Genomic DNA, 27,409 nt, shown 5'->3' on the forward strand with positions numbered 1-27,409 from the left:
TTTAAATTATTGTTTCAGTTATTTTCTAGGAAGATTTGTGGTAGATATGATTGTTTTAACAATTAGTTTCCTCCTGGGCTCTCGTTTGCCAAGTTATTAAGCATGTAAGGCAACCAAATGATGAGCTTTATTGGTGCATTATACTTTTTTTACTGGACAACTGTTTCCAGGTTACAGCTTGTCTAATATTTTGTAATTGCTCTGAATTCAATAATCTTCATTATGCCACTCCTTTGAATATTTTTCTTTTCATTTCTTCCTGGCTGGCTGTTTCATCTGCACTTGTGATGCTCAGTTTTCTGTTTAAGCAATTGTTGGCATGCCACATTTAAGGCATTATAGTTGGTGCATTGGTTTCCTGTGGCTGTTTTGGTAAAACAAAGATGTCATTACAACTAAAGTACAGATTTCCTGTGGCATGTCACATTTAAGGCATTATAGTTCTTTTCTTTTCTAATTTGTCATTAACCATTGTGGTATGGTATAGTCTTATAGTCACAATTATCCAGTTTCATACTCTTGATATATAAAATGACCTGTCAAATTTTTTTGCCAGTGTTGTATAAGTGTAGAACCATTTAATTGGAGAGTGTTGGTCACAACAGGGTTTAATTGGAGAAAAATCTAAATTCTAGCATTTTCCTTTTTAAATTTTAAAAAATATAATGAATTGGATGCTACTCTGTCATATGGATTCATGATACTCAGAAGTTTATAGAATGCTTTAATAGGAATTTTCTTTACTTTGAAATAAGCGCTATGGCACTTGGCTAAGGTTAACTGTGCATTGTATACTACTAATTTCTTATTTTCTGCTTCTTGTATCATAATGGAAAATGGGCTTAGGCTACTTAATGATATGTTCAGTCAATAATAAAGTTGCTAGTTGCCATGGTGATTGAATCAATGGGATTATATTTGTATATATATTTTAGTCAATTGGACGATTCATATGTTACTATTTTAATATTTGTATTCTACAATATAAATATTTTTTTATATAAAATTTGATTTATAATATATAAATTATATTATAATTAATTTTTAATTAAAAATTCTTCAAATATATAAATTATATTTTTAATTTATATTGAATAATCTATATTAAAATATAAATTTATTTTTAACTATTTAAAAATACTTTTATCTCTATTCCGAAATTGTCTAACGCAAATATACCATAAGAATTAAATGAATGAAAAGTACTTTGATGATTCTAGGAGAATATTGTCACCTTTAGTTGCTTACTGTTAACAATGTACATTTCTATTAATTGAAATTTATTAAAAAAAAATAGTATTTTAGCATATATATTTCATTAGACAAATGTATGATTTTATTCACTTAAAATTTATAAAAACAATTTTTTAACATATAGTTATAATAAATAAAGGTTAAAATGATCTTTCCAAAGGAGCTTCTAATAAACTTGTCATTTTGTTTCATCTTTTTTGTTAAAGGACTTGTTGAACTCTCTCCATGTACTTCCAAACAGAAAACAACATTTATATAGAGGATGTTAGCGGACTAATAAAGCCTGTAAGGTACCAATCCTGACATTTTAGAGGAAAATTAATTTTGACAATGTCTTACTTATACTTGTAGACTTGCTAGCAAAATTGTCTAGAAGAGAAAAAGAGGCAAATATCAAGCCTGATCTAGATATTGGTGCCTACATGAAGGTAAGGAAGATTAAGATGCAAAACAAAGCCTTTTCCTTTGTTTACTTTTTCTACCACTATGTTTCTTCCCTTGCCTAGCTTGTTGTTGGTTGGAAGCTCATTGGTTGTTTTCGACAAAAAGGAGAGAAGATTCCATGTAGGTGATGATAGCTATTGAGATCCCATATTGATTAGAGGCATGTCAAGTGTAGTCCTTATAAGGCTTGGGCAGTCATTTCCTTATAGGCTAGTTTTGCAATGTTTAAGTGCACACTCACTTAACTGTGTTAGTTCTGAGTTAGTGTAATATGTGTTAACGTCTTTAATTTTGGATGAAGCGTGCGACTGAAACAAGAGTTTTTCTAGAATAAGTTAATCTTTACTTTTCATTAATGTTTTATGATACATAATTATAGATAATTTTATTCTGATATTATTATTATTATTATTATTATTATTATTATTATTATTATTATTATTATTATTATTTCAGAATATATAAAATTGAAATAACATGTGACTAGAAATAGAAATCAAAGATTGATTGCAAGAAATGTATATGAAATTTTTATTTTATTTTTTAAAAAAAAAACACGATCTAAAACGGTTTTTTGGGAGACCGTCCTAGAATCCTCAATATATTTTATTTTTTTTTAAAAAAATACATTCGAAGACGGTTTTATCAAAAAATCATCTTAGAATTCTCAATATATATATATATATATATTAAAAAAAACACATTCTAAGACGGTTCAATGAAAAACCATCTTAGAATGTAAGTATTCTAAGACGATCTTTCGAAAAAATCTTCTTAGAATCCTCAAATATATTTTAATTTTTTTTAAAAAAATTACATTCTAAGACGGTTTTTCATAAAACCGTCTTAGAAAGTCTACATTCTAAGAAGGTTTTAATCTAAGAGTTGTCTTAGAAGAGTATCTTTTTCTAAGACGATTTTTTGTGAAACCATTGTAGAAAGTGAAGACTTCCTACGACATTGGCTATGACGACGGTTAACAACCGTTGTAAAAAGAACGTTTTAACTGACGTTGAGTAGTATTTTTCTAGTAGTGTCAACAGAAAACTGAACAATAACGACAGTAAGTGATTGAGTTTAGTAGTTCCTCATAAAATTATTGACTCTAGAGATTTAGTAATATGAAGAAGAAAAAATTGATATATAATAAAGCCTCTCAATACAAGTCACTGCCTACCTTCCAAATGTAGATAATATTTTAAAAAAATAGAAGGCATAGTTGCGTTGATTATAAAGATGGCGCTTAAAAGATTTTCACCATTCATCACTTCTCAATTAATTCTTCAACTCATGTGTGCAACGATTACCACCCCACAGAAAGGAAACTTCGGAAGCCATTGGTTAGCACCCATCCTCTTAGGCATCGTTTGCCACCAATTTCCAACTTTTAGAATAATAAGGAACTTAGCACATACGGATAAATCCACATTGGGTATTGTCAAGCATATGTATACCACTTCTCATGAACCTCATTCTTCAATTTCAATTAATGGCATGGGTATGCAATGCAAATGCCTTTCGCCCTCGACCCCATCAAAGTCACTACAAACCCCATATGCTTTGACTTGCACTCCAAGTATAAGATTGAGGGTGGCTCGTGCAAAATTTATTGTGGGTATTGCATGAAAGTAGTTGGGATTTTGTTTGGAGAAGGGTGAAGTATATGAGGAGTTGGAGAAGCCGCGGTTTCCAAGGAGGGGTTTTGGGTACGAAAAAAAATTAGGGATTTTGTGAAGCACAAAATTGCTAAAGATTTGTCATGGACAACATAAGTCCTTTGTATTGTTGTCCTTGACGCTTAAAATCACAAATCCTAAACTGATTAATCACAAATCACAATCTACAAATATGTATGGTCAACAACAAAATAAGTCTGGGACCAATTAGACATGCTATCCTCAAGGACTTAATTAACTGCATGAGACTTTTAATGAGACACTAGTACAAATTTAATTTTTCACGACACCTATTCTACGACGGTTCTCTGGGAACTGTCTAAGAAAGTGAGACAGTGACATTTTTGTAATTATTGTAATAAAAAATGAATTTTACGACGCACATTCTAAGACGATTATTGAAAACCACCTTAGAATGTTATATCTAATAAAATTTACGATGAGTTTTTTTACTAAAACCCATATAAAACCCATCGTAATTCTGAAAACAAAAAAGCCCTAATTATATATAACCTTCAGTGTCGTGCGTAACAATGCCTCCAAAACCCCCCACTTCTCTCTTCTCCTTCCACCACCTCTCTTTCCTCCAAAACCTGTAGTGTCCCACCTCTCTCTTCTCCTTCCACCACCTCTCATCTTCTCCTCAATTCCTTCTTCCACACTTCTTCTCATGCGATTGAGGTATTCCCATATGTCCAGTGATGAAGAGGTGATTGGGCGGCATAACTCTGCCGTGTAATCCGACGACGATGACGAGTTTGATGATGCTGATTCTGGGGTGGGGTCTGATGATTTTTATTTGCTATTATGATAAAATAAATTATAGATACTGATAATCCTATTTTGAAAGAAGAGTCGATACTAATACTGATAATCCTGTTTTGAAAGAAGAGCAAGATGCCCAAGTATTGTACTTTATAATTGCTATTAATTCATTCATTGCATCAGTGCAGTAATATATAGATGTTTAATAATTTAAATAAAGCGGACCAACCTAGACATGCCTTAATTGATTGACTGATTGATTATGGTAAAAGGAAAGGGAAAAAGGATGTGCTTTCTCTCTCTTTGAATTGCCATTGGAATTCAACTCTTCTCTTTCTTTGTCGAAGAACAAGTAGTTAGAGAAAGATGCAAGAGAATCACTACTAGAAAAAGTAGTTTCAACATCGCTAAGTTAACATCGGTTTTTGATAAAACCGATGTTAACAAAAACGCGGTGGCAAAATGATAAATAACGAGACTTTATTAACATTGGTTTTTTGAAAAACTGATGTTAACACAGTAGGTTAACATCGACTTTTCTAAAAACCGATGTTAACAAGAGCATGGTGGTAATAAATTTAGTTAATTGACATCGGTATTCAAAAAACCGATGTTAACTACTTGACATTAGCATCGGTTTTTTTAAAACTCGATGTTAACATTAATTTGTTAACATCGGTTTCATCAAAAACTGATGTTAAGTTTGTAACATTAACATCGGGTTTTTCAAGAAAATCGATGTTGTGTTATTCATAACTTAAAACACCAAATTCTTTTCCTCCCGCACACTTAGTTTCACAAACCCTTTCGCCCTCACCGCCGTCTCCCTCCTCCACGACATTGCATTTTGCGACTCGTCACCGCCGTCCTCGAGTTTGGTGTCTCCTCGTCCGCGAGTTTCAGGTACGTGGCTGCTTCCCTCATGTCTTGTGAGCATTCATTGAGGTACGTGGCTTCTTTTTTCAGATTGTGAGCATCTCGGACTTCTGAAATCTCTTCTGAGCATCCTCTTCATCACTTAGTCGAAGATACATTCTGTTGAGGTACGTGGTTGGGAATGTTGCTCAGTTAGGTTTCTCTGTGAGTAGTTTAGTCAAACTCTTTATCACTTCCTTCTTTTCGTGTGATTCAGAAGCACTTTGCAATTTCAGGATACTTAGGAGAGGCAATAGCAAATGTATGGTCATTTTGGAAGTATCATAAGCATTTTGATTTTAGAAGCTAAGTAGAATACATTTACAGTGTAAATGTTTTTTTTATGCTGGCAAGATTCATGATTATTATAATAATTATTTTAAAAGTCATATGAAATATAATTTCTAATTGACTAAGTGAAAAGTATTCCCAGTGACCATGTATCAAAATTACACACTTTGATACCATGTGGGAATAAACCAAATTTATCTTAAAACTCTTCTTAAATGCCTCCAAAGCTAGGACAAATTCCAAGTGATAATCTTATTAACAATACATGTAAAGACAACAAGAAGTCAAGAGTCAAGACAGATGCAAGCATGTAATAAAAGAACATCACTAGCTTTTAGAAGTAAAAGGATGGTGAAAACTTCAAGACTATTGTAACCTAGAAGGTTAAAGATTATACAACCTTTAGTTTGTTGTGCTAAATAGCTGTTGCACTTTGGGAATCCTAGAAGAGCCACCAAACAAGGACAACATCATCTACACAGCTCTTGTCCATCTTTGCATACACTATTCAAACTTTGCATGAGTGATTGAAGAGCAGAAGTCAATGCCCTTAAATAAAACATCCAACTCAATGTTGGTAATAACATCATAGGATAGTGTTATTTTTGCCCTTTCACACACACTCCTCAACCTCCTTTGGAATTGAATGCTTTTTGAAGTGTGATCAATTAATTTAAGGTACTTTTGTTGGGTTTTGAACTCACATGAATGCCTTTCCTGGTTGCATTAAAACCCCCTATTTGAGCCGAAGCAATAGAATAAGCTTTTCCTGAAGGGTTTAATGAGAGAACAAAGGGAAGAGGGGTGGTACATGGGGATTGGGTTCAGCAGCTATTGATCTTGAGTCACCCATTTATGGGTTGCTTTGTGACTCATTGTGGGTCTGGGTCAATTCAACTGATAGATTCAATTCAACTTCAGACTCACCATGGTAGGGAAATAAAACCTGCATGAGTAAAATGTACAATAGAAAGTAAATGTAAGCACTAAACATTCACTTATTTTTCAGTACAATATCTCTAACTTTAGCGCAAGAAATAGTGTAACCTCTCCTAAGAAGTAACCCATACTATCTGTTGAGCCATTATGTGCTTAAGAAGCACATACACCATTTACTTCTTCATATGATGGGGGTGGTGTCATGCTGCTATCCACACTAGGTGTAGGAGGGGCTTCAATTCGTTGTCGTTATGATATTATCTATTATTAAAATATACATATGCCATATAATCATTTGTTGATACCAAAAGAAAACAATGTAACAAATAGCATACTTTTCTATATGGAGAATATAATGAAAAAATGAAAAAGGGATACAATGGCTCACCTCTTCCTCAAGCTGATCAAGTATTTGGAGTACTCTTTGATGATAGGCACGCTTTGCTTCAACCTGCATAATAGAAACAACACGCTGGAATTAAGTGGGGATAATAATTTCTGATAACTCAGATCCAAGGTTTTAAAACAAAAGAATTGCAGAATCATATGGTTAAATAGTCATACCATAGCTATAAGATGATGGAGGGTTAACCTCTGTTGTTGTGCTTCTACAACAACCATTGCGGCAGCTACTTCTTTTCCCAATATGGCCATGTTTGTCTTCAGGTCTTGCAGCTTTGTTTCAACTGCTTCCAACTTCATAGAATTCTCAGAATTTCCTGGTGTTTCTCTTACTTTTGCCTGGCGTTTGGAAACTTCAATAGCCTGTGTATGTTTAAAAGACAGTGTAATTAAAAAGTACATAGGAAAAAAATTGTTGATGAAACAAATGTAGAAATACATATACCAGAAAAAATTGTAGAAATAACAGATAACAACAATCATAGCTGATACACAGATTATACCCTCTCAGGCCTAAGCTACCATCTCATTCCCAAAATTCCAGTCATACCTAGGGATTACTAGACAAAACACAAATAATTGGTCTTAGACCTTAAATTAAAAAAGCAGGCCCCAAATCTAGAATTACCAAATAGATCCAACAGCAACGAACATGAGTTTCAAGGGGCACTAGCATGCCATATCCCTAGGTTTACTTTTAACTAAAATGTTAAGAAATTTCATAGATAATGTATGTAAATAACCAGTGGAGTTTTGCAAAATAATGTCAAAGATATAGCTTTACTAATTGTATTAGGATATATATGTAAATAACCAGTGGTATTAGTAACCTTTTTTCAGTTGAGAAATAATTAAAACAAAACTCCACTTTCTGTTCTCAGATTCTCTCAATTTCATTTCTCTTACAAACTCTTTCAAATTGTAATTAGGAGGAAATAATAAGAGTGAAAATGAACTGATTAAGACCTTTTTCACAGATGCATCAATATTATTTTTCTGATCATAGCCAATAGTGAAGGTTACAAGGTAATTTGGCTTGGACGTAAAATCCTGCAAGTGTGAACTTAATTAAATGCTCTACACCTTTATTTCATTTTGATATTGGCATGTGAATCTTAATGGTTTACTTATCCAAAGCTATAGATATCTGTTAAAGTCAATGGGCTGTTAAAGGAAGAAGTTTACATGACTCAACCTCCAGGGTTTGAGTCCTTTGATAAATCCCTTGTATATAAACTGAATAAAGCAATTTATAGACTCAAACTTAAGCCACTTTATTCAAGTTTGGGTAATCTTAAAGCTCTTTTTGTTGGAAAATTATCTAGTAGCCTGGTTTTTGTATTTTATTAATTTAAGTTGAGAAAGTATTTGTTTTTTGTTAGCACCCCCTAGCTACTGGCTTCGAGGCAGCATAACCTCCTAAGAAAAGAAGAAGGCACAAAGAAGAAAGGTAATTTGTATATTTCTCATTGATTTTCCTTGCTTGTTATTTACATATATATAGGCTTCATCATAATAGAAAAGGATTCTAGAATGATTTGCAATAACAAAATCTGTTAGTGCTTGTCTCCCTAAAGCAGACAGCATCAAGCAAGGATATTCCCTCATAGTGTGTGGTGCCTTTGCTGATCAAGCTCACCATTCTTCCTTAGACATAGTCACTGAGGTAAGATGGTTTAACAATTCTTCTTTTGGGCTTTTCTTCCTCCTGTACCCCCTGGTTTGCAATTTTGACCCCTGGTCCTGCTGTTGTTGTTTCTGTCTCTAAGTTCCTAACATTTTCACTTCTGAGTTCTTTCACTTCTGAGTTTTCAGATATTGCTTATTGTTATTCTCAGAGGAAATTCAATGCTTACTAGTATTGGTTAGTATTCTCTTTCTGCCACAGAATCATATATTTATTATTATATACTTTTATTTCCTTTACTTTTTCTCCTTGGATCTGTCTAAGCATAGTTGAAACTGAAGCACCCATTCTTATGTGTTGTTAGTGTGGTCAAGCAATAATTATGAACATCAAGAAGGAAATAGCAAATCATCCATTAACTTGTTGAGTAGAAGACAACATGCATCAATGCTTTAGGAAAGGATATATCATAGGAATTAGATAAGAGAACCAGAAAAAGTAATGATATTAACCTTGGCTCACTTTGATAATGAGCTTTAGCATATAATTCTTGCCTTTTAAGTTTTGCTTCCCTAGCCGAAGGAATCCTAGAAACTAGTGGTGTGATCTCAATACAATAAATGATATTTACAGATAGCTAGTAAAAAATTCAAAAGGGTCTTAGCAAACTTAAACACAATACAAAGATTATACTCTTTGATTTATTACTTTATACAAAGATTATACAACTGAGAGCTTTTCTTTGATTTCATATCTAGTTTTGTGAAAGTTTTGCTCATCTGCTTGATTGATTGTTGGCCATGATAAAATCAAACACTGGATATGATCCTTGGCTATTTTCTCTCCTTAATCTAAAGCTTCTAAACTGTAGTCCCTTTAATTTAACAACTTTGTGGATGTGCTATAAGGATTCAAGAGGACTGCATGTCATCACTCCAAGTGTAGAAGATTTGTTACAAGCGCACTTGTATATGTTGAACAACAGTAATAAAGTTTTGCCATACATACTTCAGCATGAAGCTTTAGTAAAAAAAAAATAATCAAAAAATGTCAAAGAACTGGGTGTTGAAAGAGCATAAAAAAACTTTCTGTGATTGGTTTAAAGATACAATCTTTGCTGATGAAAGTGCCTCAGAAACATTAAGAAAGCTTGCAGATGGGCCTAAAAGAAATGTGATAACTTGGCAAGGATACGACATAAACAAGTATTCCTTTTACACAAAAGCACAAGACGACAAAAGTACAATTCAAAACAACGGGGTCACCCTAAGGACTGAATCTCAACACTTCGCAAGTGTGCTTGATGAAAATCCCTGTGTAGCTTCCATCTCTTACTTTGGGTTCATTGATGAAATTTGGGAGCTTAACTATGTCAAATTTACTGTTTATGTTTTCAAATGTAAATGGGACAGCAACACCAATGTGCGGACGAATGATGTAGGATTTACGTTGGTAGACCTAAAGAAACTAGGTTACCACAATGACCCTTTCATCATGGCAGAACAAGCTAAAAAAGTTTTTATGTGCAAGACCCTTGTGATGAAAGGTGGTGCGTGGTTCTACACGGCAAAACAATTGGTGTTAATGTAGAAGATGATGATTCATACATGGACACTTATGTTAGTCCTTTGTCCATACAAATCACTCCTAACGTCATCGGAGAAGAAGAAGCTGACGACGTTCATGCTAATCGTAATGATCATGATGAAGGAGAATTAATTAACATCGTCTAATGTAATTTTCTAGTTATGTATTTGATTTCGGTAAATTGATTTACATAACTCATACTGTGGTTTTTGATAATGTTAACTAAATCAAGTTTTTCTCTTTATAAGACCACGACTACTCCACCCGCCTCACCTCCTCCTCCTCCTCCCCCTTCTCCTTCTCCTCCTCCTGCAATAGCATCAGTGTCCCCATCCACCTAGAAGCGGACACACTAAGAGACACGACTACGATCCTTGGCCTCTAGACCACCTGGGGCAGAGAGACTAGTGGTCAACGTCGATCCTACAACCGACAAGGCCGACGATCCCCACAAGAAGAAATTAAGAACATATTTGGGGGTTGTCGCTCGTGATAAGGTCGACGTCACATACGAGACCTGGAAGGAAGTCCCTGCTGCTCAGAAGGATTTGATTTGGGAGGATATTCAGGTATTTTAGTTTTCTTCTTTGATTTTCTTTATTAGCCAAAATTTATAATTGACTTACAATAAAACCTAATTTTTTATTTGTCAAGCTGAATTTTGAAATCCTTCAAGCTTCTGATAGTAGGACAAAGAAGAAAATTCTTCAGACTGTCGGCGAGAGGTGTGTAGAAGCAAAGCTTCCAAGAGTATTTTGATGATGCCAAAGATTATTAAAGATTCATTCAAACCAGATTAAAGAATCAAGAAGATTCAAGTGAAGATTCAATAGAAGACTCAAGATATGCAAGAACCTCAAGAAAAGCATCAAGATAAGTTTAAAAAGAATTTTTCAAAGAAAAGATTGAACAACACAAAATTGTCCAAGAGAATTTTTCAAGAAATATTTTTTTACCAGAGTTTTTACTCTCTGGTAATCGATTACCATAAGGTAGTAATCGATTACCAGAAGCAATCGATTACCAGAAGCCCAAAACAGTTTTATAATTGATTAACCAAGTAGTAATCGATTAGCATGGGCATGCAATCGATTACCATTGTCTTGTAACGTTCAAAAATATTTTCAAAATAATGTAATCGATTACACAATATTTGTAATCGATTACCAGTGATTCTGAACGTTAGATTTCAAACCTCAACATGAAGAGTCACAACCTTTGATAAAATAAACTGTGTAATCAATTACACCATTATGGTAATCGATTATCAGTGACTGATTTTGAAGAAATTGCCAAGAGTCACAACTTTTAACATGGTTTCTTCAAGAGCCATCAAATGGCTATAATACGTGACCATGACACGAATTTCAAGAAAATTATTCTTAACATCTTTCTAAGAGTTTTTGTTCAACATTTGCTTTGTCAAGAAAAGTTCATTGGGCAAAAGCTTGTGCTATTCTATTTTCTTCCTCTCCTCCATTCTTACAGAAAGCTTTTCAAGAGAGACTCTTGGTTATAAAAGTTTTCAAGAGACGGTCTACTTGGTTCAAGGAACATATTTGTTCCTTGGTTGAATCACTGGACACAAAGGACTAACATTCTTTGGGGTTCATTGCAAGAAGTGGAATTTGCTTCTTGGTGTAATCACTGAACACAAAGGAGGAAGGTCCTTTGGGGTTCATTGCAAGAGGTGGGATTGCCTCTTGGTGTAATCACTGAACACAAAGGAGGAAAGTCCTTTGGGGTTCATTGCAAGAAGTGGAATTTGCTTCTTGGTGTAAACATTGAACACAAAGGAGGGAAGTCCTTTGTGGTTCATTGCTTGTAAAGGGTTTTTACAAGGCTAGTGAAAACGCTTAAGTGGAATTTGCTTGAGGACTAGACGTAGGCACGGTTGTGGTCGAACCAGTATAAATCCAGTTTTGCATTCTCTCTGTCCTTAATCTCTTTTACTTTCTGTTGTGTTTATATTTCTTTAAGTTTACTTCTCCTTATTTGTTATTCGAGTAACTTACAATTAAAGAAATAATTGAATCTAGGAAATATCTAAGTAAGGGAAATTTTTCAATTAGGAATACTTAACGAAATCTTAATTCAACTCCCCCCTTCTTAAAATTTCTGAGGCCACTTGTCCAACAAGTGGTATCAAAGTAGGTTTCTTGTAGAAAGTTTAGAAACTTTAAGAAAAATGGCCTCAGCAAATTTCTTATTCTCGGAAGGAAATTCCATCAATAGGCCTCTTATCTTCAATGGAGAGGGTTACCACTACTGGAAAACCCCTATGCAAATCTTCATTGAAGCAATAGATTTAAACATTTGGGAAGCCATAGAAATAGGACCTTATGTACCCACCATAGAAGATGGAAGCACAACAATAGAGAAACCTAGAGATCAATGGTCCGAAGAAGATAGAAGAAGAGTTCAATATAATCTTAAAGCCAAAAACATCATTACTTCTGCCCTAGGAATAGATGCACATTTTAGATGTTAGTGACTTAGATAAGTAGGTGTTCATTGAGTTTTTTGTCTTGTTGCTATGTCTGTTAGCATATGATATATGTTTGTTATTTTATTTCATTTCCGCACTTTGGCTTTTTGATGTTGCCAAAGGGGAGAGAAAATGTGTATTTTAGAAATCAAGACATAAAATTATTTATTGAGTTTTAAATTAAGCAAAAATTCAAAAAGAAAAGGGGAGAAAGGGATGAGTGAATGATAGATCAAATATTGCATATATTCTCTTGATTTCAGGATTTGTCATCATAAAAAAGGGGGAGATTGTAGAAGCAAAGCTTCCAAGAGTATTTTGATGATGCCAAAGATTATTAAAGATTCATTCAAACAAGATTAAAGACCCAAGAAGATTCAAGTGAAGATTCAAGAGAAGACTCAAGATATGCAAGAACCTCAAGAAAAACATCAAGATAAGTTTAAAATGAATTTTTCAAAGAAAAGATTGAACAACACAAAATTGTCCAAGAGAATTTTTCAAGAAATATTTTTTTACCAGAGTTTTTACTCTCTGGTAATCGATTACCATAAGGTAGTAATCGATTACCAGAAGCCCAAAACAGTTTTATAACTGATTTACAAAGTAGTAATAGATTAGCATGGGCATGTAATCGATTACCATTGTCTTGTAATGTTCAAAAATATTTTCAAAATAGTGTAATCGATTACACAATATTTGTAATCGATTACCAATGATTTTGAACGTTAGATTTCAAATCTCAACATGAAGAGTCATAACCTTTGATAGAATAAACTGTGTAATCGATTACACCATTATGGTAATCGATTACCAGTGACTGGTTTTGAAGAAATTGCCAAGAGTCACAACTTTTAACATGGTTTCTTCAAGAGTCATCAAATGGCTATAAATGTGACCATGGCACGAATTTCAAGAAAATTATTCTTAACATCTTTCTAAGAGTTTTTGTTCAACATTTGCTTTGTCAAGAAAAGTTCATTGGGCAAAAACTTGTGCTATTCTATTTTCTTCCTCTCCTCCATCAGGATGTCCTGACTGCCGCCATTGGGCGAGCAGATCATCCTGGTCGTGTCTGTGCTGCTGGAGCCGATGTCACCATCAAGCAATATTTCAGATCAACTCCATGAACTACCTGTAGCTCTTCCTTCTTGCCTCCTGAAGAGCTACAATAGCTGACCCAACAAATCAGGGACCAACTAGAGGAGTCAATCACAGAAAAAGTGACTCGACAACTGATGGCATCTTTCGGCCAGATGCAGTCCCAGTTTCAATCCCAGATGCAATCTTAGGAACTTGCATTGCCTCCAGAGCCTATGGTTGGTCCCTCAGGTCCTCGTGTCAGCACAAAGGAGAGTTGTGTTGATCCCTCAGGGAACGATCCTGAGACAGGTGACTCAGACAAGTGCGGGTTGTACATGAGGGATCAACATTTCACAAAATTCCTTTGTTGCCTGGCCAAGTAAAGGTTGGTGTTGAGGAGGTTAAAGATGCACAGGCTCCCGTTCCTGTACCCCCTGATGAGGTTACCTTAGTGGGGTAGACACATAACACCTTTCTTGCTTGGCCGACACATCTCGTGAAGCCTTTACCAGAACAAGTATTTTACTTTGATTATATGCTTCTTTTTTCAATTAATTTATTCAGCGTAATTATTTAACTATGTTTCATCAGTAGGCAATTTTTCCTCCAGCAAAACCTCCACAAAGGCTGGATCCTGAGATCGATGATCCGCTATATCTAATGACATTGACCATCCCAGAGCTTTTCTTGAAGCCTTTCCAAGTTAACTGGGATGCTACCGTGTTCGGGGTATTTAATCCAGACTTCCCGCTGTACATAAAGCATGAAGATCTCTCTGAAATTGCACACGGTGGTCAATGTCTCAGCATATCTGTCTTACAATTATGGATTCTATAAGTCAATTTAGCTTACTGTTAATTACCTAACTTATTGCTTTAAATTCATACATAATTAACTTTGTCTTAACAACAACAGGCATCTGACTGAAACAAGTATGCGAGCGGGGAATTCTGATGTGTATGGATTCTTCGAGCCACAGTCTATTCAGAGATCTGGGCAATCGTAGTTTGACACCAAAAGTTACATCAAGAGTTGGATGCAGAGTTCAAAATGCGATGTCTACCTTGGAGCCTACTTAAATGGGTAAGTCAAACAAAACAACTGAATTTAAATAATGTATACTACTACAATAACCCAGATTCGTCTCCACTGCAGCGGACACTGGCAAATGGTGGTCATTCTGCCCAAGGAAAACCTTGTTGTCTGGTTTTGTTCCTTGCATAACAGGCCAGACAACTACCTTAAGGGAATAATTAACAGGTCAATGTTGTTTTCAATACATTTGCATTGGCATTACTCAACATTAACATCAATTATTAAATGTTCCTTATATTCAACAGTGCTTTGAAAGGACTTGATGATACTCCACAACCTAAATCCAAGGCTACTGCTAGGTGGATTGTTGTTAAGGTACGTGATTTAAATAAAACTTCTACTTATATATACTGCTTATGTATTTAGTGTAATTGACAAAAAGGAAGCACTGAGTGCGGTTATTACGTCATGCACTGGATGTCCACCATCATCTTAGGAAGTTTCAGGAATAACTAGGAAGCGATAATTGTTTATTTCAAACAAAGTTGATTTTCTTATAATTGGTATTGCATTATTAATTTATCTTTTATTTGATCATGCGGTATTTTAACGAGGCTAGACCATTGGAGCCTGAGAGATTAAAGGCACTTCGCATTTAGTGGGCACAACATTATCTCCGACTTAGAGATCAAACTTAGGAGTTAGCAAAATTAGGATGTTAGGCAATTCATTTTAGCTTACTTAATTAGTTTACACTACTTGGTTTACATTTTTGTAATTTGCTATGTCATTTGAACATTGAATGTTATTTATTGATAGTTCTTAATAAATCTTTTATTCATATTTATCAATTCATAGTTTACTGTAGCTTTATGCTAAAAACTACTTGAAAGCAAAATGCAAATGATGTTTGCTGTGAATTGTGGTCTAAAATTGCTTTTTACAGGTTAAATGTTAGGCTTTTTTGTAAAAACAGAAAATGTATATAAAAAAACCTTAAAAACAACATCGGTTATTTACAAAAACCGATGTTAATATACACAAACAACATCGGTTTTTGAGAAAAACCAATGTTAACGTGCATCTTAACATCAGTTCTTCCTAAAATTGATGTTATTTACGTATATTAACATCGGTTATTTACAAAACCAGATGTTAATCTTCAAAACATTAACATCGGTTCTTGTAAAAAACCAATGTTAACTCACACATTAATATCGTTTTTTATACAAAACTGATGTTAATGTTTTGAAGATTAACATCGGGTTTTGTAAATAACCAATGTTAATATACGTAAATAACATCGGTTTTAGGAAGAACCGGTGTTAAGATGTACGTTAACATCATTTTTTGGAAAAAATCGATGTTAGTGTATGAGTTAACATCGGTTTTTGTATAAAAACTGATGTCAACGTTCACCATTTATACACTTATTTTCGTGTAGTCTTAATATATAACATCGGTTATCTAAATAACCGATGTTGGTAGTTTTATGTTAACATCGGTTTTTCAAAACCGATGTTAACCATAATACTTTCAACATCGGTTAAAAATTGATGTAGAAAGTCGTAAATAACCGATGTAAAAAACATATTTTCTAATAGTGAATCTTCAGGCTCCTCCGTCAACAACGAAATCGGCCCCAGTGGTGAAGCACTATGCTCCACCCAACCAGAGGTAATGTATTTTCTTATATATATATATATATATATTATCACTTTCTTTTACAATTCCTAATTTTTCCCATTCTTTCTTTTACAGGAACCGTTCTGCTAACAGGCGCAAATCATCTGGTCAGCTCACTCCTTATTTTCTCCCAATTTTTTTATTCACCTGCCCTTTGCTAGCTTTTTTTTTCTTTTTCAAATGGGTATTTAGTAATGTCAAAGAAATATAGCCCCTTTTTTTCTCATGAGCATGATGTGCTTTATTTACTTTTATTAGTTGCGCAAGTCAAGTTTCGGTTGCAAATTCTATTTGTTGTAGCTCTGTTACTTTCCTTATAGTGCTTATCTTTTGACTATAGAATGGGAAGTAGATAAGTTATATCCAGTTCCTAGTCTGGGATATGCCTTGATATCAATTTACCATCCTGTGGTTTCAACTTTATTCCCTTATATAACCATACTTAGCACATGTAAGTGCAACATAAAAGTAGTCATTTTGAGGCATGTCAACAATAAAAATAGCACCTTTTTTCCCCTTCATAATACACCTCCCACACATCATTTTGAAAAAGGATATAAAAAAGAAATAGGTTGGATATTAAAAAGGCTCGCTTTATTAGTTTTGGTAGATTGGAAAGGGATCGTGAGGTGATGCTACCATATTGCCTACTCTTGTTGTAAATAATCAACAATATCGAGGTTTGTACTCTATGCTCTTGTGATAGGTAGTCATCTGGAGTTCCAATTCTAAAAAAAAATTTTCTAGGAAAATTGGAGAAAGGTGTTGTTCTAAAGGCTATATGTTCTGGGTTTAAGGAAACTACTGAACTAGCTGTTTGCTTGAGCAGTGGCAAGTGTTTACTTTTTTTTTATTCATACAAGAAAAATATACTTTGTGACCTGATTCTTTCTGACTGGCATACTTTATTGGGCAGATGTGGAGACAAATGAGTTCTTGACAAACAATGGTGGTTGCTGGCAGGATAAAGCAGCTAACATCACTGCTTGCAAATCACAATGCTTTTGAGTTACTTGCTAAATATGGGACAACTCATCTCATTTTCAATGACGATATACATGTACTTTGTCTTACAAAAGCTCTCCTCTATTTCTTGAATATTGTTAGTATGTGTTTTAATTGTTAATGTGTTATTTTAGGGGACTGCATCTGTTGTTGTAGCTGGAGTTGTAGCAGCCCTAAAACTCATTGGTGGTACATTGCCTGAGCACACATTCCTCTTCCTTGGTGCTGGAGAAGTAAGACCATTATTTATTTTTCCTTTTTTTTCTGACTTGTTATCTATGCTTCTGAAGGGAAGGGAAGCAACCAAAAGTAATCTCTAGTCATGCTTTGTGGAGGCACATATGTGACTCCAACGACCCACCCCAACTTTAATTTGATAATCCCTTGTGGAAGCTCATGTCCTCTTTCTTCCCATGCTTTTTCTTTTGGTCCTCTCCTCGTTATTTTCAGTGCTTCCCTCTCTCCTTTTCCACAAAGAGGGCCTGTAAAAGTCTCAGCTCTAAGCAATCTCTAGTCACTCCCTCTTTGTCATAAAGCTACAACCTCAGAACAAGACAACGTCCATCCCTCCAAAATCCCACTAGCCTTTTCATTATTGTATTCTTATAATGACCTGTCTTTCATTTTTCTTTCTTTTTTTTCTTCCCTTATAAATTTACCTCTTTTCTTTATTTTAACTCTCTCTCTCTTGTTCCATCTACTCCATCCCCTTGTCTATCCCCTGTTTTTCATTTATTATTTAGTGGTGTACTGATTAGGAACTTGAGTGCTTGCAGGCCTTTGTTGCTTCTTGAACCTTGAGAAAGCTAGATAGGTAGACTCACACACACACAAGATGGAGCCTACTAGGAATTCAAGAGCCTCACTCACTTATATATATATATATATATATATCATGGTTCACTACTACAAAAAAGCCTTTTTACGACACCATTTCTACGATGGTTATAAGGGAACCGCTTTAGAAAGTGGTACGGTGGCAATTTTGTAATTATGCTGAAAATTGGAATCCACGACGCACATTCTAAGGAGGTTATTGAAAATCGCCTTAGAATGTTTTGTGTAATAAAATTTACACCGGTTTATATTAAAAAACCGTCGTAAATCAAAATAATAAAAAAAAAAATTTAGTTCCGAACACCCTAAGCTGCTTTCGCATTTGAGTTCACTGTTCTGAACCCTAACCTTGTCGCTCATTTCACATTTGAAGCAAGCCCCTAGGCTGTTCACTGTTCTAAACCCGAGGTTGTTCTTCTACAACCCGAGGTTGACTTCCTTAAGCTTGTTCTTCTACAACCCGATTCAATTTATTTTTGCTTTTGTTGTGATTTCAGTTTTCTTCTTTTCCTTTCCTTCCTTGTCATGGAGATGTATGCTGTTAGTCTTAACTTTATTCAATTTAATTTATAGGAGTATACTTACTTGATAGAGTCTTATCATTTCTTAGGTGCTGGAATTTCTTCCTGAACTGCTTGACACTTTGAAGGACGAGGGGTACTCTTTGACCAAATCTGAAGAGGCAGTGTTTCTTCCATGCTTAGTAGAGAAGGTTTGTATTAACAACTTTAATATTTGTGGTACCTGAGGATGTTGTTATTCTAGTGAATCTTTCTAATGGTATAGGTGATTTCAACAAATTTTTGGTTTACATAGGTTCTAGGTTTGACTAGTGTACTTCCTTGGGTGTTACAAACGAGGAAGTCATAATTCATTTCTTATTTTAATGTTGCAGTTAGGACATAACATTGAGAAAGTACGAGAAAAAAATGTAGGAGCTGACAAAACAATTTGTTGCCATATACTCTACGTGTAAATGTTTCCCTTATATATTAGAGGGTTTGTGCTTAAAGAATAACCAAACTCGAATTGAATGTGCTGATTTTGTTGGATTTATTATTGATCATCATGGTGCAGAGGTATTGTTACTAATCCTTTTTAATGATTTTTTTTTCCTATTCAGTATTTTCCTGTGTTTCGATTAGGGTTTTCTGTTGACCCCGATTCAATTCGAATTTTTAAATTAGGGTTTTATTTTCCTTTTTTGTTGCTTTTGAGGGTGTAGATGTAAAATTTAAAGCTTTATTTTTAAATAATATAAATTCCGTTTTTAATATGCCTTGTTTTGAATTGTGATCCGATTGAAACGTCTTTTTGCGTCTTCTTTTGGTTTTATGGTTTGTGATTGTGGAAATCCAATTGGCTGCTTGACCTATGATATCCCTTTGAGCTTTTTTCAATGATGACACAATTGCTCATGGTATTGGCCGTGTTCCTCTTGTGTAGTATTTGCTAACAAAAGTGCTTGTTTATTATTTAATTGCCTGTTTATGAATGGTGGAATTCGGATTTGCGAAATGTGTATTCATGGTGGTTTATCAATTATGTGGAAGTGACAATGTCTGCTCTAAGGAACTTGTATATAGTGTGTCTAAATTTTCATTATTATTTGTGCATAAGGCATTTTACGTCTACTTTCTAGTGTGTGCAGTGAAAATTATCAATTTTAGCTTGACCTGACCATTGTTGGTACTGGTTCTCTTTGTTTTGGGAGGATCGAGTGGTATGTTAATTTGTCAGGGTTGGTTGACTGTAAAGTTATGAAAATTCCATATGCATTGAGAAAAACACATTCTCTATTCAACTATCTGTGTTTCATATGAATCCTTCATATTTATGATTTGTGCATAGCTGTGTATACATTTGTTCAAGTATTCTAGTTGGTGTATGATTTTGAATCTTGTTGAGCAGGTTATTGTTGCCATGGTTCTGTTATGAAGAGTTGAACTTGAAATGTTAAATGATTTTTTTCCACCAGTTTATTGTTGGTATGTCAAACGTCTTTTCTCTTTTGAGGAATTTGGTTGGTTAATTTGTTTATTTTTAGTTGGGTGGTAGCAGTCTTGAATGCCTTTTATTTTTCCCTATTTGAAATGTTGGTTCTATCATCTGCATCTTCCCGCGATAACCCCAATTCGAAGGTGTAAATTTCTGTTTAGATGACTAAATACTATAGTATTCTCAGGATCATACAAGGAGAGCTAGCCTTACTTGGGCATTTTTGCTTATACAGCTTGGTACAAGATGCCAGGCTCCTTTGTCGCGATTATTTGTGTATGCAGGTGATAGTGTGATATGAAAATAGGATATAAGATGCTTTAAAAAAAGAACAACATATGTTGTATGCGGATAATTACTCTAGGATGTCACTCTCCCCTTAGCAGAGGAAAAGATGATGATAAATTGTATGGGATGTCATTCGATTAATAAAGGATGTAAGTCCTACTTGATGTGTGCATAAATGGTTTTGTGGGAAGGCTGTGCTGTGATTGTTGAGATTTAAGAATTATAGTATGGAATTTTTTTATTGGTAATGAAAATAGAATTAAAGAAAGTAATTTTTGAGAAAAAGACTAAGCCAGTTAGTAGATGTCTGGATGTGTAAATTTGGAGAATTAAGCCCATATAATAAATTGTTCAATTTGTGGTTTACGATGTTTAATTATAAAAAAATGTAAGGATTTATTGCACAAAGATAACTTTCTAAAAGAGAATTATGTCATGTAATTGCACACTAAGATATTGTCCCTTATATTAAATTATGTACTAGTATTAAATAAGTGGCTCTGGTTTTGGATTGAGTTCTGATGTTGGTTCCTTTTCTACCAAGTATAAAGGTTGGCTTTCATGAATTCTTCTAGATCCCATTTAAATTCATGCCACAGCTCTGTTTCGTTCATCTCCTCAGGAAATCTGGTGAAATAAAGGAATGAAAATCAGTTGCATCCCTCCGGTTCATTCATCTTTTTTCAATCTTTTGGCCATACCCATTTTTGACGTGGTAAAAGCCGAATCTGCTACCATTAAGGTACTCAAATTTGTTTTGTTTATTTTTTTTTCTCTACATTTATTTTAACTCGTTTACTCTTTTTCCTATTTTGACAACCATGATAAGGTTAACGGAAACCCCCTAGTTCATTGACACCCTGGTTCTTGTCTCTTTTAAGTCAAGGGCTAAGCTAGATAGATAGATGGTTAGCATCATTTTTTTTTTAATGAAGCACTTTAAGAGTCATCTCTATTGACTAAATAGAAATTATCATAGAGTATCATAAATTTAACCTTTTCAGTTTATTATAAAGAGATAATATAATTTATTAATGTTATATGTCAGGTAAAAATTGTTAAGATTATGTAATGATTTATTCTTTCAACACTAAAGATAAAATATTTGCCTGAGTAAAAATTAAAACCTTAATTCTTAAGGAGCCATGACTTAAAAATGAGGTTAATAGCATTTTTTTAAAATTTACTATTTATTCTTTCTTTTTTTATAAATAATATGGGTTTTAGAAAGTAACTTTTTATGATATTATTCAATTATAATTAATAATAAGAAGTGTGTTAAAAGTAAAATGATATTTTTATAAAAGAAGTAAAAAATTAATACATGGATAGTGTATACAATTTGTACACTATTGACTAAATAGAAATTATCATAGAGTATCATAAATCTATCAATTTTTATAATAATTATTTTTAAAACTAATCTTAATTACATGATTTTTTATTGATTATTAGTGCAAACCAATCCCTAAAAATTAAACTCTATAAAAAATATTTTAATATATCATAATATTGTATATAATCAAATTTAAAAATATATAACATAAAACTTAAATTAAAATATATTTTATTATATATAATATCATTTTAAATATAATATCATATGTCTGATAAAATATTATTTATCAAATTAAAATTCATCATTAATACATAATTATTTAAAACTCTCACTCCTATATATTTAAGAATATAAAACACTGACAGAAATTGTAATAACCTAAAACATAACTTAAATTAGATTATAAAATATAACATATTTAATTTTTAAAACTCAAACCTATTATATTAAAATTAACCTCTGATCGGGTTAGTGGGACAGTACCTGTATATTCAACTATCCCAAAAATTTCAAGATTATTCTTGTACTTTAATTTGATTAATTGTTCGGGTGTGCCTTTTCTTATAACTTTTGCAAATTTAAAAGTATATGCAGGGAGACCTCTTTCCTGGATTCCTTATCACGTACACATGTGATAAGTGATCAAATAATTAACATGAATTTCAAGTCATTTGCTAATCATTTTATTCCAAAGAGCAACACGTTTGTGTTTCTTTGTCCTTCTGTGGTCACATGCCAACGACACAAATCCATATTTGTTCAAATTACGTATAATTTATTTAATTAAGTGATTATGTGTGTTAATTACGATAAACCGACAGAAAAAATAGTAAGTAAAAATTAAAAACTAGTATCACTACGTATAATATTTTCTAGTCTGTGATGATTTTCTAGTGTTAATTACCAACAAGCATATGTGTGTTAATTACGTATAATTGTTTGGTTGTGCCTTTTCTTTCCTGGATTCCTTATCACGTACGCATGTGATAAGTGATCAAATAATTAACATGAATTTCAAGTCATTTGCTAATCATTTTATTCCAAAGAGCAACACGTTTGTGTTTCTTTGTCCTTTTGTGGTCACATGCCAACGACACAAATCCATATTTGTTCAAATTACGTATAATTTATTTAATTAAGTGATTATGTGTGTTAATTACGATAAACCGACATAAAAAATAGTAAGTAAAAATTAAAAACTAGTATCACTACGTATAATATTTTCTAGTCTGTGATGATTTTCTAGTGTTAATTACCAACAAGCATATGTGTGTTAATTACGTATAATATTTTCTAGTCTGTGATGATTTTTCAATGTAAAAATTGGATAATCTAGTATCACTACCATTAAAGATAATGCATTCTGCACCATCAGTTCAAGTTATTGAGAGGATAATTTTTTGTTTTCTAAGTGTACTGAAATTAAAAACTAGATTTTCTTGCCTTTGGTTTTATTGTGTTGTGCAGTTTGCTTGAATAGTGATGGTTTAACTTTCAACTTTCTATACTTGATCATATAACTATGGATCAGGTCATTCCTTCGATACTTGATCATATCAACTTTTTGTGTTAAAATGTAGGATTGAGTTCATATATGTTGTTTTTGGATGGGTTTTGTGGCATTAGTGAAATGGGGTTTGGAACCTGTCAACTGCTTGGCTAATGTCCTCTAAGAAGTCTGGATCGGTATTGGGTGCTACTTGTGAGTGTGCTCAAACTGAGAATGAAACTTGTATTGATTCTATTTGTTTATTTGGTTTGGTTTAATTGTATTTTTCTCTATGAATAGGCCAATAAGGAGAATGATGAGGTTTATACATAGGTTACTTTGCTTCCCCAGGCTGAGGTTGGTTTTTTGTTATTATTTTGTTTTGGTGCATCTTTGGTTAATTTTGGTTTTTCCTTTAGAAGGATGACAATTCCTTATTACTTTGAGCATTGTTTGTAGTATTTAGAGGGAAAAGAGCTTGAGGAATTGGGAACATATGAAGAGGGAAATGAAACAACACCTACAAAGTCAACCCCTCACATGTTTCGCAAAACTCTTACAACCTCAGATACCAACACTCATGGGGGGTTCTTTGTCCCTCGCAGAGCTGTTGAAGACTGTTTTCCTCGTTTGGTGTGACACCTCACATGTTCTACTTTTCAATTTCTAGTAACATGAAATTGTTTAGGAGTTTTGAATTCTTTGTCTCCCTAGGGGTGATAAATTTCTTTTTGTGCCCACTACAGGATTATAAGCAGCAAAGACCTTCTCAAGAGCTTGTTGCCAAAGATTTGTATGGTGTGGAGTGGAAATTTCGACATATTTACTGAGGTAATTGGAAAAAAATTAATTAAAAACTGTGTGGCTAACTTCATAATCTTATATTGATATAAATGATATAGAAAGTCCTTGTGGTAATTTTTGTCAGGTCAGCCAAGGTGGCATCTGCTCACTAATGGTTGGAGTATTTTTGTTAGCCAAAAGAATCTTGTTTCTGGAGATGCAGTTGTCTTTCTTAGGTGTGTATATGTGTGTGTGTTCAAGTAGGATTTTGTTTTAAGAATATAATAAACACTGATAGTGTAAATAATTGTTATACTATCATAGTGTCACTTAATTTCAGACCGCCAGCCATGTACAGTATAAGTTTGTTTGATTTTCAAAAGGATGATTTCTGATTAACAGTGTAAATTTTTTTACACTAACTGTTCATATCTATTAAACTCTTGTTTTAATTGGTATTGATATGTATGTTCTTTCTATAATTTTTTAGCAATCAATGTTATGTTGTTCTTTTATTGAAATGAATAGTGTATACTCTTTATTGATTATTAATATTAAGGAAACTTTGTTCATATCTATTAAACTCTTGTTTTAATTGGTATTGATATGTATGTTCTTTCTATATTTTTTTAGCAATCAATGTTATGTTGTTCTTTTATTGAAATGAATAGTGTATACTCTTTATTGATTATTAATATTAAGGAAACTTCTTGTCATAGTGATTGAAACACCAATTAGCATGAGAAATCCGTAGGGGAAACAAAAAAAAACTTGTAGGCTGCTGGCATTTACAGAAGTAGCATCTTAAATATGTCTTTTTTTTTTGTCTAAATGAGGGTCCACGAAGATGGGTCTAGGGGAATCCTTCTAGAGGCCCCAAAAAGGGGTGGTGGACTGTGGACTGCATTGCTTAGTTTGAACCTATGCACTCTTCGAACTATTTAAGTAAAACTGAGTCTTTGATAATGTAGTAAAAATATGGAACTACTGTTTTTTTGCAATGGAGCCTGGCCAATTGGAGAGGTAGACATCATCAATTCTTCGAAGTTGAATATATATATATATATATATATATATATATATATATATATATATATATATATATATATATATATATATATTCCGATTGTAAGGCATTAATTAATCTTGAAATCCTTTTTTATTTGTAGGATTCTACCATATTTATATTGCACCGGACATTCATTTTCTTGAGGTCATGCATGTTGTTTGACACTTGACAGTAGATATATATAGCCCTAATAGCACACATGAAGCTTTAGTCATATTTGTTTGAAATTTTAAGGAAGTCAACTGTAATTTCTATGATCTTTAGGGTCTACAACGACATGATTATGATATATTAGTAGGCTTTTAGGCATATTTGTATGCGATTAATTAAATTACCTGCATAGTTTAGTACTAGAATAATTTACTATTTGGAGAGACTTGGTAGTTACTCTTTGATCATGTTGGTTATGAAGCTCTTGTGAATATGTAGCGCTTGACTACTCATATTTGAGCTACTGAGCAATGTGTAACTGAGCCTCAAATTTGAAAAGAGTTTGAGAACTATTGGCATGTCATGTGCTGGTTCGTTCACTAGACATTCTATTTGAGATTGGTTATAAGAAGTGGAGATGGGTTAGGCTATATAAAACTAATGAAAGTTAAAGCTTACTTAGAAGATTAAAGAATAATTAAATTAAGCCTAGTTTTGTTTTAAGTATATTAATGCTTGAGTTGTTAGGCCAGTGCAATATACACCTGAATGATTAAAAATTAGTGTTTTTTTTTCTAATGATTGGTGAGTTAATCTATAGCATGTATTTTTTTCATCCATTTCATATGGTTTTGTAAGACTTTTTTATTCAAGCTAAAACACTCATAATCCCTAAATCCTAATATTATGCTTGTTAATAAAGTTTTTCTTATAAAATAGGTCATCAAAGGTTGATAGTATGGATAGAAGAAGTGTGAATGTTGTTTAAACTGCTTTCGACCTAAAAAGTGACGTTAAAGCAGAGAAAGGAAAAGAGGTGTGTCCTAACTCTTGATGCATGTATATACAATCCAGCACCTAATTTTGCATGTTGTGACTGGGATGAAATTTTGTCAATTTTGCACGTGTTGTTTTTGCCATTGGAGTCACTCTGATTTTCAGCCATGAGATGATATATGATACCTAAATGATTTTGAAAGGTGAATGAATTGATATATGTAATGATTGGTTTATTTTTCTATATGTTAAGGTTGATTGCTTTGACCTAGCCTGTTTTGAACTTCACTTTCTCCACTTTCTTGTATTGTTTCATGCATGGAGTTTTTAAATTATGACTTGTCATCAAACTCATAATTGTATTTTAATGTCTGATAATTTTAGTACGTACTAAGTTGGATATCAATTTTAGTACATGGATATCAATTTCAATGTCTGATAATTTGTCACTTTTGATGTCCTTTCTAAGACGGTTATTACAAAATATCCGTCTTTGAAAGGTTTTCACTTTGACATTCAAATACGGTTACTACGAAATAACCATCTTTGAAAGACATTCAAAGACGGAACCGTCTTTGAAAGACATTCAAAGACAGAACCGCCTTTGAAAGTTTCTTTTTTTTGACATTTAAAGACAATTTTTACGAAATAACTGTCTTTGAAAGGTTTCTTCATTTGACTTTTAAAGAGTTATTTTATAATAACTATCTTTAAAAGGTTTTTGGTTTTCACATTCAAAGACGGTTATTACGAAATAACTGTCTTTGAAAGGTTTTTTCGTTTGACATTCAAATACGGTTATTTCATAATAACCGTCTTTGAAAGGATTTTGGTTTTCACATTTAAAGACGGTTATTACGAAATAACCGTCTTTGAATGTAAATGCTGACACAACATACAAAGACGGTTACGGTTATTAGCTAATAACCGTCTTTGAAAGATTTGTACATTCAAAGACGGTTATTATAATAATCGTCGTAAAAATCGATTTCGTTTTAACAACATTTTAAACAATGATGGTTGATAGTGGTTGAAGCAACCTAAGTTATCTCTCTCTCTCATATATATATATATATATATATATATATATATATATATATATATATATATATATCATTCCTTTGTTTAGTATTTATAATCATTTTCTCTTATATATATTCATTCTTATTCTTTAGTGAGACAAATATTTCAAGCACTTAATTAATATTTGTCTTCAATCTTCATAGTACTGGAAAAAAAGTCACCATCGTAAAAATGAAACGATAGATGATTAAACATGATACAACAATATGTGGTTAGTTTTCTGTGGCCGAAAAGTGAGATAACATAGTTGGACCACAACAATGGGGGGAATTAGTGTGGGAGTTTATAGGCCCAACAACTCAATGAATAAAGGGGATTTCATAGGCAAAATCTTCATAAATTTTCTTTGGAGTCTTTAGTGGAAGTTTGTTTAAATTTATTTATCGAAATGTATATTTA

General features: G+C 33.1%; 2 protein-coding genes across 2 annotated transcripts; one reads left to right on the plus strand and one right to left on the minus strand.

Annotated features, from left to right (window-relative positions):
* Nucleotides 1-6,198: 6,198 nt before the first annotated feature.
* On the minus strand, nt 6,199-10,233 carry LOC114417219 (SH3 domain-containing protein 2-like). The gene is made up of 4 exons (XM_028382387.1): nt 10,174-10,233; nt 6,849-7,049; nt 6,673-6,735; nt 6,199-6,291 (listed from the first exon to the last, which is right to left on the minus strand). The coding sequence occupies exons 1-4, from the start codon at nt 10,231-10,233 to the stop codon at nt 6,199-6,201; spliced, it is 417 nt and encodes a 138-aa protein (XP_028238188.1).
* Nucleotides 10,234-16,120: 5,887 nt separating this feature from the next.
* LOC114404881 (NADP-dependent malic enzyme, chloroplastic-like) lies at nt 16,121-19,103 on the plus strand. The gene is made up of 6 exons (XM_028367620.1): nt 16,121-16,183; nt 16,268-16,299; nt 17,109-17,252; nt 17,332-17,430; nt 18,645-18,746; nt 18,930-19,103. The coding sequence occupies exons 3-6, from the start codon at nt 17,139-17,141 to the stop codon at nt 19,008-19,010; spliced, it is 396 nt and encodes a 131-aa protein (XP_028223421.1). The 5' UTR covers nt 16,121-16,183; nt 16,268-16,299; nt 17,109-17,138; the 3' UTR covers nt 19,011-19,103.
* The last annotated feature ends 8,306 nt before the right edge of the window (nt 19,104-27,409 follow it).

Source organism: Glycine soja, chromosome 1 (genome assembly GCF_004193775.1).
Source record: "Glycine soja cultivar W05 chromosome 1, ASM419377v2, whole genome shotgun sequence".
Lineage (NCBI taxonomy): Eukaryota > Viridiplantae > Streptophyta > Magnoliopsida > Fabales > Fabaceae > Glycine > Glycine soja.

Bases quoted from the DNA above. Each gene is read 5' to 3' on its own strand.
- LOC114417219 (XM_028382387.1), bottom strand. From the start codon at position 10,233: ATGGGGACACTGATGCTATTGCAGGAGGAGGAGAAGGAGAAGGGGGAG. The intron at 7,050-10,173 runs GTGAGGCGGGTG...AAACATACACAG, and splicing joins AGGGGGAGGAGGAGGAGGAG to GCTATTGAAGTTTCCAAACG. The intron at 6,736-6,848 runs GTATGACTATTT...TCTATTATGCAG, and splicing joins TCCATCATCTTATAGCTATG to GTTGAAGCAAAGCGTGCCTA.
- LOC114404881 (XM_028367620.1), top strand. From the start codon at position 17,139: ATGGTGGTTGCTGGCAGGATAAAGCAGCTAACATCACTGCTTGCAAAT. The intron at 17,431-18,644 runs GTAAGACCATTA...ATCATTTCTTAG, and splicing joins TCTTCCTTGGTGCTGGAGAA to GTGCTGGAATTTCTTCCTGA. The intron at 18,747-18,929 runs GTTTGTATTAAC...TTAATGTTGCAG, and splicing joins TTCCATGCTTAGTAGAGAAG to TTAGGACATAACATTGAGAA.